General features: G+C 36.2%; 1 protein-coding gene across 1 annotated transcript in view; it reads right to left on the bottom strand.

Annotated features, from left to right (window-relative positions):
- Positions 1-1,569: 1,569 nt before the first annotated feature.
- The window catches only part of HFM1 (helicase for meiosis 1), a 38,066-nt gene continuing 25,008 nt past the window's right edge, over positions 1,570-14,627 (bottom strand). Inside the window, exons 22-36 of the mRNA XM_086463122.1 lie at positions 14,476-14,607; positions 12,578-12,663; positions 11,513-11,596; positions 10,299-10,456; positions 9,483-9,586; positions 7,805-7,960; positions 7,277-7,372; positions 6,745-6,863; positions 5,835-5,917; positions 5,569-5,684; positions 3,343-3,462; positions 2,855-2,948; positions 2,477-2,582; positions 1,930-2,087; positions 1,570-1,650 (exon numbers count right to left, since the gene is read on the bottom strand). Of these exons, the coding sequence (XP_086319248.1) occupies positions 1,584-1,650; positions 1,930-2,087; positions 2,477-2,582; positions 2,855-2,948; positions 3,343-3,462; positions 5,569-5,684; positions 5,835-5,917; positions 6,745-6,863; positions 7,277-7,372; positions 7,805-7,960; positions 9,483-9,586; positions 10,299-10,456; positions 11,513-11,596; positions 12,578-12,663; positions 14,476-14,607 (1,679 nt within the window). The 3' untranslated portion in view covers positions 1,570-1,583. The remainder of the gene's footprint in view (positions 1,651-1,929; positions 2,088-2,476; positions 2,583-2,854; positions 2,949-3,342; positions 3,463-5,568; positions 5,685-5,834; positions 5,918-6,744; positions 6,864-7,276; positions 7,373-7,804; positions 7,961-9,482; positions 9,587-10,298; positions 10,457-11,512; positions 11,597-12,577; positions 12,664-14,475; positions 14,608-14,627) is intronic.

Here is a 14,627-nt window from a genome sequence, read left to right as displayed (position 1 = left end):
ATGTCTTTATCTTTAATCAAAATAATTCTATGTAAATATGAACTATAAATGGGAAAAAACTTGGCGTATTTCAAATAGCAGGGAGAGAGCCAGGTGCTTTAACATCAGCATCAAGTACCATTGGAGATGCCCTGGTGGACCTGGAACATCTCACGTGGGAGACCTGTGCTGTTCTGGCATGGTAGATGGAGCCGAGTGAAGATTGTCTGGGGCACCTAAAACGACATTTGGCACTCTGCCTTCTTAAATCCCACCCTGACACAGAACTGGAAGGTGACTGGGATGTACATGACTAGGACTGCTGGGCTAAACGTGGCAGTAGTACAGTAATTCTGAGTTACCTCAGTTTGGAAGTTTAATTTAAAATAAAAAGAAAAAAAGAGACAAAGAGAGATCTGACACGCGACTAACTTCCAGATGCAATGAAATATTTGAGGGAGAGCAAAGTGAGCTATAAACTTGGGCCTGCTGGAATTTGCAGAGTCAAAAACATATCAAGTGGTGAGTGTTGAGGCTGCTTGTGCTACACCATTCTTTCGTATCGAGGAGGAGTTATACCAGAAAGCAAGTCAAAAGTGTAAGGGAACACTGGAGGCAAGTAAAATGTATTTAGCTGAGAAAAATAACAAGCAGGCAGTTCAGCAAAACACGGTTGAATTTGGTTGCACCACAAACAATGTCGCAAGAACAGACAGCTAAGTTTCCATGTGTGATTTTAACGTTTTAATTCCACACATTTCAAATAATTAAGAGTGAAAATTAACATTCTCTTGGATTTTAGGCAATATCATGTATTTTTCTAACTATTGAACTTGTGAGGTCTACTGTTCAAACACTAGAGCTACAAGAAGATACCCAAATCCAATGCCTCGTTGCCTAAATCTGTACTAGGACGCGTAACTGTCCATTTTATGACCTCGGGTGTCAAGGTGAACAGCCAAACACAAATTTAAAATATTGTTTATAGACATTTTACAACTGCTTTGTTGAGAATCTGGAAACACGCTTGCTCAAAGGAAGTTGCACTTTTTTATTAACGATAGCACTGTCAAAAGGAATTAGTCTACAATAACTTACTGGTCTAGTACTTTTACTCGTAAATCTGATTATTTTACAGAACCAGTGCTATGACAAATTCAGCATTAGAGAAACTGAAAGACAAAACTGAAAGGCATTAAGAAACTTCTGAGGAAAAAGTCTTTCATTCATTTAAAGAGTACTATGAGCAGGGCATGTAATAAACACCTTACTTTCCCGTATGTGATAGTTACGTTATCTATAAAAGTACCCTCAGTTGGAGAGCTGTTCTCCTTTGACACATTCCAGTATTTTCCTTCGTAATCCTGAAAACAGCAAGGTCCACAGACAAATATTTAAGTACTTTTCCAATAAGATAATATACCTAGAATTCCATAAATTAGACATCAGTTTTGTTGATATCTACTCTATGCAGCAATCCAGCTATTGGTAAATAGGCATACAACAGAAACCAAATTCTCTTAACTGGATCTGAAGGCTTCACTCTGCAAAAATGGCTGTGACTTTTTTCCCCCAGCACTTACAATGTATTTCGTTCATACTTTTTATAAAATGCCATCAAATATTCCAAGAAAGGCCTTGACGTCATCGAGTTCATCATCAAGAAGATACCTAATGAAGATTAAGAACACAAAAAAATCAAATTAGGTACAGTACATCAAAACCTATGAATTAGGAACTCTGTACAAAGTATAGTCAAGAGAAAGCAAGACAAGCAAGATGATTTTGAAGTATTTTCCTTTCAAAAAAAAGTTATTTGCTACTACTGTTGTGAAAATTCATTCAAAATGAACGTTATAAATTAACACGTTGCCTAAAGGTCTGTGTTCCATGAAGAACTGCGCACTGGGACACTGAGGCAACAGAAAACCATACACAACTTTTTATCACCTGTGATCCACTTCTTTCTCCTGCTCTTTTGTGGAAATAAAGAAATCCTCTTTCCTAGTGAATTTGGAAGAGTCCGAGATTATTTTTGAGACGGAAGAACGCTGTACGTTTTTCAGCTCTTCTGAAGGATTTGAGTACTTTTCTTCTTGAAACCTGAACTGCAATGTAAATGTTCAAAAGTGTATATGGTTAAATAACTAACCAAGAGAAACAGCCAGATTGTTGTAGCATGTAGTTCAGATATTCATACTGATACTATGATACTTGACAAAGACCAAGCACATGATAAATATAATTCTATACTGGATGACTTGCAGAATCACAATCAAATTGAGTAAATAGTTTTGAAGTCATGATATATAAAGTAAATTCAAGTCCTAGTTCTTTGTATCATGAGTATCACACTCAACACAGGATGCAGGCGTGTTTGGACAACACAGAAAGGTTCAGAAATTCAATATGTCCAAACTGATTCATAGGTCAGATACGGTAAATATATTTACACATTAATTATAGGAAATTCTGTTATCAAAGTATTTTTACTCACCATATTTGTATTTCCACTCTGTACAGATAAATTCACTTTTGATGTGCTATTAACCACAGAAACAACTGAGTTCTGAATATTGGTCCGATCTTGTAACGTGCATGAACTGAAAATATCAAGTTGAATAATTTAAGTATTTTTACAGAAGTGCAAAATTATTTACTTTTCAGTGCCGGATTTTCTATTGATTTCCCTCCACACTTAAACTAAAAAAAAAAAAAAATTAAAATAATTAAAAAAATCATACCTTTTAAAAGTTGAAATTTCACCCACTTTTATGAGTGAAGAACCTTCTATACATTTAATCATACAGATACATGTGAAATACAGACAACATTTTTAACTGAATAAAATTGTAATGAACTATATAATGCTTACTCTTTTGACATGTCATTTGTGGCTTTGCTTCTCGCATACTGGCAAAGTGGTTCATGCTGATCTGGAATTTGAAGGCAGGTATTTCCATGTTCCACATAAGAAGGAAAGTTTTAAAACCTGAGTCACAAAACAGCTGAAACCCCTTGTAAATAGTAGTTTGAAAATTATTGAAATGCCTTAACACTTGAAATATTTTGTCTGTGGGTTTTGGCCTAATGTAAAGATAAGCAGAGATAAGCTGTCAGGTAAAATAACAAATCTGCAGTTGCAGGCCATATAAAAAAATTTTAATTATGACCTCCTCAACTCTCGCTTCTGTAATAGATTTGTTTCAATATAGAGTAATAAACCTGGTGGTCAAGTCAATTAACTAAAAAATTTCAGGTAGTTCTATTCATTGTATACTATAATAAATTATTCTCATATAATAGCCTGTGAAATAATTTGTACAAAGGCAACAAAGAATTTTGTTAAAATAAACTTACCTAATTCTCTACTGGCAAAGTTGCTAGCAAATACTAATTTCTCATCATCAATATCATCCCAAAAGTCACTTCTCAGTTCAAAGTCCACATCCAAAGCATCTGAAAAACAAGATCTGCTTTTATCTGTATCAGTCAAGTTACCCATTAAAGATTTTAAACATTTTTTTATGCCATTGTCTCTTGCCTCTTCTGAGTCACAAACACTGAATGTTTCCAAGAGAAAGCTGTAATACATTTGTAAGGGACAAGTACAACAAAACCTGCTCTGTGTTTTACAGCCAGTTCTTCAATCTGCTGAAAGAAGGATTGTCACACACACATGTTTTCCTCAGTGTTATTTTGAGAAACCTTATCCTCAGTGAAGGTTCTAGAAGAACAGGCCTTATAAAAATCCCTGCAATTTCATTCTTCCCCTTTGTCAGAAGCATCGTTTGATTCCAAATCTAGTTTTCCAAAACACTCTGAACGCTGTTCTCCTCCCATACACCTAATGCCTAAGAACTAGCCATGACAAACACATTTCACACACTGTTGTTAAAAACCTTAATCAAAATGTGATAGTTAATAAGTTTAATACTTAGTAAATTAATAAGTTTAAAATACTTTTTTCCTTGTGCTCTTTCCTCTCTTACTCTCCTTCCCTTTTTTATTTGTCTTTTCACCACTAATGCAATTCTCTCTGCTTATTTTTTCATCTCTCTTCTGCCATACTACCCTCCAGCATCAGACAGTGCTGGAATCTTCACTCTGTTGTCATGATCCTAATAGACCTAAGAAACCCTGATCCAGGTCTCCCTTTCATCAGAGGAGGAGCAGGACAGGCTCAAATCAAAATTCCTGTTCCACAGACACTGACAACAGCAGGAAGACACTGCTATTGTAATTTTGGAGGTGCACAGTCAGCACGGTGCATTATTGCACAGACACACAGACTTTAAATAAATTACAGGTTTAGGTTACTACAATTTCACAGTGTATTATTAACTACCTACATTTTTTTTAACGGACTGGAAAGATACCATATTACAGCCGCAGTTAACCCTAGAAAAATCATATGAACTGCGGCCTTACTTCGTTAGAATTATTTTTGGCTGCATTTTTTTAACCGCAACTGGCCCAATCAATATGGCCAAGGCTCCCTTTTCTGCGACTACTCAAGGGAGGTGGTTTTTAGTCAGCAATATCTACTGTGTCCCCTTGATCCTGTATGATTTGCATCAAGATGTTCTTAAGCATAGACCACAGCTATACTGGAATATCCATCTGTCTTCCCATGACTTTATTCTTTCAACACGACCATATCACACACTAACTGCCCGCCCCCATCCAGCAACTGATGATATGCCTATGCACAGTCTTCCAGCTGAAGACCAGATAACAACTATAGCAAGTAAATTAGTATAGCAGGAAAATACAAAGCACTAATTTAAAGGAATAGTATTACAATTCCATTGTCAAAATACTAAGTAAAAATGAAATTCTGCAGTACAGCTGCCAACGCTTAAGGCAGTAGGAACTAAAAAAATGTTTCCGTTCAGTTCAGCACAGTGTTTCTTACATGTCTGAGCATGACCTAAACATTGGAGCCGCTACTTATTAGCCAAATTAAGCAAAACCTGATTCACAACAATCTACTGTCACCAAATACAATGGCAAAGGCAGTGGTGAGGAGAACATCACAGTTACGTACTGATAATGAAGACTGATCACACCAAATGTAAAATCATTTGTGGCCTTTCCAGTGGAACAGGAACAGAAACAGAAAGGGGAAATTTTTCTCCAGATAAAGATGTTTTACTGGTTGTGAACTCAGTTACTGAACGGTCACATTTTGTCAACTACCAAAGAAAAGCTCCTATTTTACTGACTTCTTCCAGCAGAAAGGGAAAAGAAGAAAACATATAGATATAGGGATAAAATACCTCTTGTATTACAAGTGGCTTCTGTGGAAATACATTACAGTCATATCTTTCAAGAAGTATTTATAGATTTGGACCCTCATGTATTTTATTTAGTCATTACTGTTTTATTTAAAGGTACATTTAGATGCTTAGATTCTTTCTGATAGCAGAAGGAAAGCCAGCTAAGGCCACTATATTTCCCTATACAGTCAGTGTTCTATAATGCTATACTGGTGGCTGCAGTGATTTCAGCAAGTTCGAGTTTACAGGTGTATCCAAATCAAAGCAGTGAAAATCATAATTTCAAACATCAGCAATAACTTACTGCTCTTTCCGTAATTCCAGGATTGCAGTTGTTTCTGAGATACTTCTATGCTATTCACGTCATCTACCTCGTCCACTGAAGGTGATGAAGGTGATGAAGATGACGGTTTATTGCTAGACCTATTAAAAAAAAATCAGTGACATGCCAGTAAAACAGTTGCAGAAAGTTGCAAACTAATGCTATTCATAAAACAGTTTTTAGTTTTTACAACTTAACATACTATCTAAAATAAGGCAGATTTATTTTTTGTTACCTATATTAATCAGTACCTTGGCAATGCTGGCAACAAAGACTTAGGTGTAAAAACAAACTGTTTGAGATCCACGTTTTGAGCTTCATTTAACATCTGCATCTAAAGAAAGCAGGTTATTGTAACTGACAAGATAGAAACATATTGAAAACCATTGTTTTTTAACAGTCTTAATGACATCACTAATACTGTATCAAGTCAGCATAATTTTTAAAGATCACATATAAAATCTTTCTGATGTCTGCTTATCTAATGTAATCAGTTAAAAAGGTTTGAATGACATGCTTCTAGTGGAGTTATCCAAGTACCCCAGCAGAGTCAGGCTGCTTGTCACTACCTCTCATCCGTATTAGCTACAGGCTAAATCATTCTCTATTGCAAACAAACAAGCAAACAAAACTGTGAGGAGGAAATAAACCACTCCAATATCTCAAATATCATTCTTGCTGCAGAAAGAACTAGTTTAGTACTACATTCAAAGGGATAAAGTGTAAGCCATGGAATCTTTCAGAGGTTAAAAATTAACATGCTTGGTTTTCTTATGAACAAGTGGATCTACCTGTCAACACTAAAAGGTCTCTTAGTAGCATTACTCTGATAAATACCGCTATTTGTTCTCATTCAGGTCATATTTTGCCAAAACCAAGTCACAGCACAGTACCTTCCAACAATGCCTCTGCACCTCACGCACCACCATCTATCAAGTGCCATGAAAGCAAAGACAAGAGTACGTGCCCAGCAGCGGATCATGGGAAGCATTCTGCACAGCAGCAGAACCTCTCAAAGACTCCTAGACCTTTGGTACCTTCGTATTTCTTTGGGACCTGAATGTTCATTTTTAGTTATAAAATTCTCTCTGCAAACAATACGTACGAATATATAACGCACTAAAATAAATCTATGCAATGGCAGGCTGTATTTGAATGAACCTTTAACCGTTTCACTGGGGGTACAGACGAAATTGAGTTCCTGCTCCTCAAATCAGCTAGGTACAAAGAAAACTTTGAATCTCCAGTCATTTCAGTCTTTGAAGGTACTCCAGTTTTACCTGAGAAAAGGAATTAAAATAATCTTCAGATTAGTTTAGAAGGGATAAATCCTAGCTCTTTCCAGATCAATGGAAACTTTGACACTAAGCTTAGTATCTTCAATTAAAAGATCCTAAAAGATTTAACGCACTAATTAAAAGATTTAACACACCGGTATTTATACAAAAGTGTAACAAGCTTGACATTGCTCTTAAATCATATGCTCGGTGTTCTGAAAAATATTATTAAACATTGTAGTTGCTACGAAAGTGTTCTTGACAAAGCTTTTTATTACTGCTTTTATGACTGCATCACTGCAACAACTCAGGCCTGACTCTCTTGCTTCTGTTAACGTAGCTATTGATAGAAATTAAGCTACTCGAAATTGTATTTGTCTCAAAGTAACAGAAATAGTAGATTTAATGAAACTCACAGCAGTCGTGTCCACACACATCTTTCTTTTTACAGCGATGGTTGCACTCTCTGTTCCCATATTTCTTGCACGTAATCTCTTGTTTAGATCTGCCTCCTAGATAAATATAATACAGAAATGCTCATTTCTTGTTTCATACATATTGTTGAGAGAGTACTTCATGCAGTAAAAGACAGGCCAGAAGTAATCTGGGTCACTAGAATTTTGTTGTCCTCAACAAAACATTGGGCTGCTCAAACAATGTAATTGGAAATAAATTAATCAATGCTGCTGAAAAGCAGAGGCACTACCACATTCCTAAATTCAAACAGTAATGTTAGATACCAAACACTCCTGATTTTTCTTACTTTCAAAGTCATCGAAGAATTGCACCATAGTACTTGACAACTGGAAGCAGCAGCATTGTATTTTTATTATAGTTGAGAAAGAAACAGTATAGATAAATAAAGATCTAGCGCTCTACTGAAAGCAAAATTCAATTTTCTGTTGACTTTGGTATGAGCCAGATGTTGCGATGTGACCGTTTACCTTTATCTACTGTTGCCGCTGGCAGCCTTTGTGGTGAGCCATAACACGGATCAAGTGAAGACTCAGCTTTCGGTGTGTGATTTGCAAGTGCTTTACTTCCCCCTGTGTTCGGTGATAAGTAAAAGGCTGTATACGCTTGCTGTATGTCCAGGCCAACTTTGAAAAAAAAAAAAAAGACAAAAATACTTAAAATGGCTATAAACTGTTTCTTAACTACTGATTACCTTCAGTTTCTAAAGAGTTTAAGAAAGTATAAATGTTACTAAAAGATCGTGGAACTTTGTTAATTTCCATTCAATTAAAATGTACCACTAAAAGCACACTATGATATGAACGGATTCCTTATGATTGAAATTCAAAACCCCAGACATTTTGAGAATTAAAGACGTGGTTACTAGACGAGTAACAAAATTAGTCCCTTTAACAGAATTTTTCTGGATTGTTTCAAAACTGCATTCACCTGTGGTTTTGCGCTGCCGATAAAATTTTAACTTTAAAATTGTACCTCAGTCTGTAGCAGCTCTGTATTGGCAAAGGCGTAAAATGAGCATGTCGATAGTACTTTTGAAGTTTAATGCTATTAATGGTTCCAGCTCTAATTCAACCAAGATTCATCTGAGACTATGAGAGACACCACTTGTAACAAAAGTATTTTTGTCTTTTATTAGGCAAGCATTGCTGGAAAACCAGACAGGCTGTTAAAAAATGGAGAGATTTCCTTCAAGTCTGAAACAGAAGCAGACTCGAAAATAAGCAGAGACTACGAAGACCTGCTTTTAGTCTAACTTCACTGTTACCAGCTTCAGAGAAATTAACGGTTGCGTTGAGTTTTACCAAACTCAGTACAATGTGTAGATCGCCAAGTAGTAATAGAAGGACAATTTTTTTCTTCATCTCTGGTTAGACAACCTTCCTTTTTCCTGAACCACAAGTTTAGCCATAGGAATACAGATTATTCAAGGCTTGAATATTGTAATAGTCTCAATATTCAACATTTATCATGGAAGCACCAAATATACTCCAGTTAATCTAGCATACAGCAATCTTCTTCACAGGTGGGGCATGATGACAGAATTTAATACAGCCAGTCTATTTTTAAATTGTATCTCAAAAGTTCTGTGTTTCAAGGTCATCGTTGTCTCTCCTCATCTGCTGCTGTATTTCCAATTCTATGAAAATGGACACTGAGGGGACCAATGTTCAAATCTACACACGTTAAGGCACAAAACTTTCCACTGTAGATATTTCTTGCTACTGAAGTGGAGATGAATCCATATGGAATACTTCTTTATCACAGTGCAAAACCTAACCATTCACAAAGACAGCTCTTCCCAACATAAATAAGCTATCAAGCTGATAGGTTATTCCTACGGAAAGTTAATTCAACTTGAAGGCGAAGGGCAAAAGAGAATCCTTATCTGTATCAACAGAGAAAAATGCTATCTCCTAGTAACAGTTTTGATGCTTCCCCATTCATTAATATGCCAGTAAATGAAATAAACAGATAGGTAATTAGGACTATTAGGTAATACTCAACCCAGTAAAAACCATGTAATAGAATTTTGTTTACACATCAATTAATTTTATTATATTTTTGGCTTGACACAAAGTGTTTTAATAATTTATTCAAAATTCTCATGCAGTTGTTTTTAAATTAAAAGCACACCAATCAACCTACCATAATCAGAACTAATTACATTTACACTAATGTCCTCTGATTTAAGAGCTCTTCTCACTTCAATTTTCTTGGTCCAATTTCCAGTTTTCAGCAGCAGAGAATCCCTGTAACATGTCAGTACAGTTTTGTTAGACATGGACAACGAAAACAAGACTATACACTACGGCACCTGTAACCAAGTGGAAGAGCCCCTATTTGGTCTTAGTTCTTGGATTTTCCTTGATAAGTGGCCTAAGAATAACCTTCCAATAATACACGATTTATGGCCATAAGAGAGCCAGGATCCTGCAGATCAGTTTCAGTTCTGCCAAAAGTGCCAGACTTCGGCCAGAACTCACATGAAGGTCACGCAGTTGGAAAAGATTTTGCTTCTCTTTTCCCATTTGCTCCAAGCATATCTTAGCCAACTGGAGAATTTAATTCCATCTCTGAGTGAAAAACAATTTTAACAATATGATATAAGTAAAGAAATACAGCTAATAAGAGTGAGTAACAACTTGAGAATGTATCTTTTTAGTAAGTATTTTACTTTTATATTTAGGTGGAAATTATTGTGACTTCCATAATATGACATCAGTGTTTTACAGATATTTGCACATACTCTCTGTGCTGACAAGCGCACTGGCACGTTTTTGGGGGTTTTGAATCTTGGGCAGCATTTTAACTGACAACAGCGACTAGAAAATGCAGTAGGATAAACAATAATTTTGTACCATTCAGCATCAGTAGAAAGTATTGCAAAAGCTGCAAGTCACTGAAAGGATTAAAAGCCGACAGCCTTAAAATACGTGAGGCAACCCCCCCGATCATACATACGTAATTTTCTGATTAAAAATGACTTGGTTGTCAGCATCTCCTATGACCAATGTAACATAGTGAAAGTCTGTTGCTGTTCTCTTTGTCTGTAGCTGCTCATAATTTGTTAATTTGATGGTTACTAAGATTTCAGCCAAAGTCTCGCTGTATTTTGGAAGCTAGGAAAAAAGGATATACAAGACAGAAATGCTAAAATATGCAAAAGTAAAATACATGCCCTTCCATTCCTAACTCTTGATACAAGCACAAAAGCTCTATTCAAGCAATTTCAATTTGTGGTACAATTGTAATTTGTTGTTCTGAGACCCTATTATACAGTACTAACTTGCCCATAGCTGAATAACCTGAATTTGAGTAAGTATTCAGAGTAAAAGACCGCTTACATTAAGCCCTTGAAAAATTCTCCTCTGTTCAATGCAAAGAGAAAGATGCAAGAAGAAAACTAGGTATATTTTGGCATCCCAACATTCCTCTGTAAGATATTTAGAATTGGTAAATCTTTCATCTAAGATCTGACTTTAGAGATACTCAGCTGGTAGTACGTCAAATGAAAAACTAAAATAGAATGGACCGTTACAACAATCGTATTACACACATTTGTTGAGTTTTTAACTTCTAAGTTGTCTTCATTTGTACCAAGTTCATGAGACACTTTAAGGCTATTTTTCAACTTTTGCATTTCAGAAAGGTAGAGTGGCTACGTGACCCGTTTAAAGACAAAATGCATGTCGGAACCTCAAAGCTCTTGACAGCACATGGAATTGCAGCCTGCCTTTGAAAGGGCACCAGCTAGGTTAATGTAATAATTCCCTGTTTCTCTATATTCCTAAGTCTGACATAGAAAATACACGAGTTAATGCTTCTTCAGTAAAGTTTATATGGATGCTTTGCTGTCTCTAGGGTTTGTTTATATTCAAGACAGAGGAGACCTCTCAGACTCACATAGAATGCTAGAACGTGGAATATACTGGTTTGCATCTGTAACATCAAATGCTATTAACGAGAGAGAGAGAGGCCAATGTATTACAGGGAATGCCTATTCCAAGGCTCTCCTTCGATGTTTAAGAGTTTGATCATACATGCTAAGGCAGAAGGAGGCCACAATATTGTGTAATCTCCTGTCAGCAAAGGCTCAAAATTTCTTTAAGTCAGTATTTACTCTTCCATTTAATAATATCAGCATAAAAACATAAAATAAATAGAAAAGCATTTACCTGTTCAATGTCAAGCTCATATTTTGGAAGGTGCAAAACAGATTCTTTTATCTGGTTTCCAAAAGGAGGATGTCTGTTTAAAATCTGCAAAGATTTAATTTCATTTCTGATACATTCAGCTCATCAGAGATGCCAACAGAAATGTAAATCCAAGGAATCAAAGTCACCAGGGTAATTACGCTATCAACAAAAGCCCGCATCACTCCTGGTTCTCTACTGTCAGGATGCCCAGAAGAGCAGCATAACCAAAAGAAAATTCCCATACTTTTTCACGTTGCTACCACTTCTGTTCAGGCAACAGCCAATGAACTAATCAATGACCTCAAAACCCGACTACTCGGGTTTTATATGAGATGACTCTTCTATGTTGCCCTAGCTTAAGTCAAAACGAAACAAATGACAGGAAAACTGCAAAAGAGGGTAGAAAAGTGAAACCAAATTCCTAAAGCCAAAACAGAAAAACCCAAGTAAGATCAATTTCCTTTAGAAATCCGATACATCTTCCAGAACACTGGAAAAAGTTTCCTGGGAAGAGAAGCCAAGAGCCAAAGAACTTGTCCTGAGGTAAAATCTAACCTTCCTAAAATAAGAAGTGCTTTACAGATGATTCAGAAGAATTTTATCCTATAACTATCTTTAACTAAAACTAGCAATAATGGAAATTCAGGATTCTCAACACTAACATACATTAGGAGAAACTGTAAGCACATATTCCCTTTTATATTTTATCTAACACTCCTAAGAGGGAAATGCATATTGTCTTTTGTTTCAAACCATGTTAATGATGCAATTCTACATATTAAAGCAACTGCTTTCCAAAACCCACCAAATGAGTGAAATTATCCACATTAAATTTGCTGGAACAAAACATCACACATATTTTCAAGCAGTAGCCACATATTCTTTTTTTTTTCACTAGTATAAATGAATAAACAACTTAAGACACTCAATTTTGCTGACAATCATATAGCAGATATGGATTAACCACACCACTTTTACTGGTAACAGTATTAATACTCAGTATTTTCCTTATCATATTTATCTGCGTACAAAATAATAAATTACCAATTCAAGTTCCCTTGCATTTATGTCTTCTATTTTTTTAAACGATGTCAGCCCAGCATTTACCATAGCGTTTGACAGCGATACACCTGTGAAAAATTTAAGTTTTATGCTGTTAAATGACAACCACCAATCTCAAATTATTTGCCTTTTATAGCAGGCAAAACTAAAGCAGAAATCATTTTATAGTATGTTTATCCCAGCTTTTTGGGATAAATCAGTAAATTTTTTAGTTGAATAAATATTTCAGCATTATTTAATTTCACTTATGTTAGTAAAGAGAAAAAGAAATGCAACACAAATCAAACATGAAAACATTCAGTATTTCAGACTTTTTCCCTTTGTCTTTATTTCTGAGCAAGAAAAAAACCAGAGGTGGAAATCAAACTAAACAGGTAGTAAAGGTGATAAATCCTGTACAGCAAGTGATCATTATCTTGTCTGTCAGAACAAGCAAACAGAAATCAAGGAGATCATACAGCAACAAGAGGGAGCATCACTGTTGGACAAGAGTAACAAGTTGAGATACTTGTAGAAATGCAATAGGAATTCTACTGAATCCTCATTCTCAGTAAGGCCAAATGGCAGTTAAAGAACAGTCACTCTTATAAAGGAAATACTGAGTACTAGGACTTATTTAAGAATCAAAAAACAACATACTGTTTAAAAGCGTTTAAAAGTTGGGGATTTCTGAATATGTTACATGCTACCAGTAAATTTCTGTGAGCTCAAACAATTCGCTTAACTTCACAAAGACAGAGAACAGGCTCAGCAACCATAACATGACAGAGGTCAAGAATCAGACACCATAACATAGGCATCAATTCAATGTTTGATTCAGGAAGAGAGTGAACTGCCAAGCAGACAGTTCAAAACAAGACTGTGAGTGGGCAAACTGAACTTCGAAAGTCAGCAATTCCTTGTAACTTATGCTGCAAGAGCAATGACAGCATAGGGGGAAAAAAAAAGTGAGGCAGACTCTCGAGACAACCGTGTGCACATCGGCACAGACCCAGAAGTCGTGGAAGTGGGTTCCCACCACGCTGTACTGTGCTGCGCACAAGCTAACAAGCCCTGTCCCTTGCTTTGAATCCACAAGAATGAAGCAGCACAGGTTCTGCCCCTCAGCTGGCAGGGCTGTACTGCACTGTACCATACGGGTCTTCTGGCTTAGCTGTTCTCTAATTTGGAGATCTCTGTACTGTTCTTTGCACAGTAAATGTGTCTTTAAAGAAGAAATACAGAGAACACATCAGTGAATTCTGAAAATGTGAAGGTATGGTAAGACCAGACATCAAAGCAGGAAGCTACACTATTACCTCAAACAAGTATAACTACATTTTTGTATCACAGAGGACTCCGAAGTTTCTGAACTCCTTTTCAAATAATTATGACAGGTCTGTACTTCCAGCCAGAAGTTCATCCAGTAACAGGATGCAGCGATGGGAAGATTATTAGAAACCTGTGATCCTCGTGTGTGCAAGAACCTCATGCGCAGTAAAATTATTTCTATTTCATGATTCCTATCCATGCCAGTGCAAATTAAAGGGCTTTCACGCCTATGAGTAACAGGACTACAGCGACAGCTGTTTGGACGAAGGCATAGCCTAATCAGAGATATGCAGTCACAGAGACGTGGAATATGCCCGAGATATGGAGATGAACACTAAGAAAAAAGAACAACTCTGAAATACTTCAAAAGCCTGAAGAAAATTACTGAATGGATTACTTTTACTTTTATCGTGACAGACTCTTCTGACAACTGTGGTACCCGTTGTGGCAAATGAGTAATTAGGAGACTCCTTTTACTATGTAAGCAGACACCCCAGAAATTAGCAGGCTAATTATGAGTTTCGATTCTCTATCAGATTACACCTTTATAATTTTTGACTAGTACCTACCTATTTTTTCCAATTGTTTGGACACATGAAGTGAATTTTCCCAAAGTTTGCACCTGAAACATTTTGCTAAAATCAGGGAGTTTAATAAAGCAGAAAAGTTGTTCTTACACGATGCCAGAAAGTCAGATAACCCTGTTAAAATAAGATTGACT

The sequence above is a fragment of the Leptosomus discolor genome, chromosome 3 (assembly GCF_034619465.1).
Source record: "Leptosomus discolor isolate bLepDis1 chromosome 3, bLepDis1.hap2, whole genome shotgun sequence".
NCBI lineage: Eukaryota > Metazoa > Chordata > Aves > Leptosomiformes > Leptosomidae > Leptosomus > Leptosomus discolor.
This window is presented reverse-complemented; position numbering and strand designations above follow the sequence as displayed.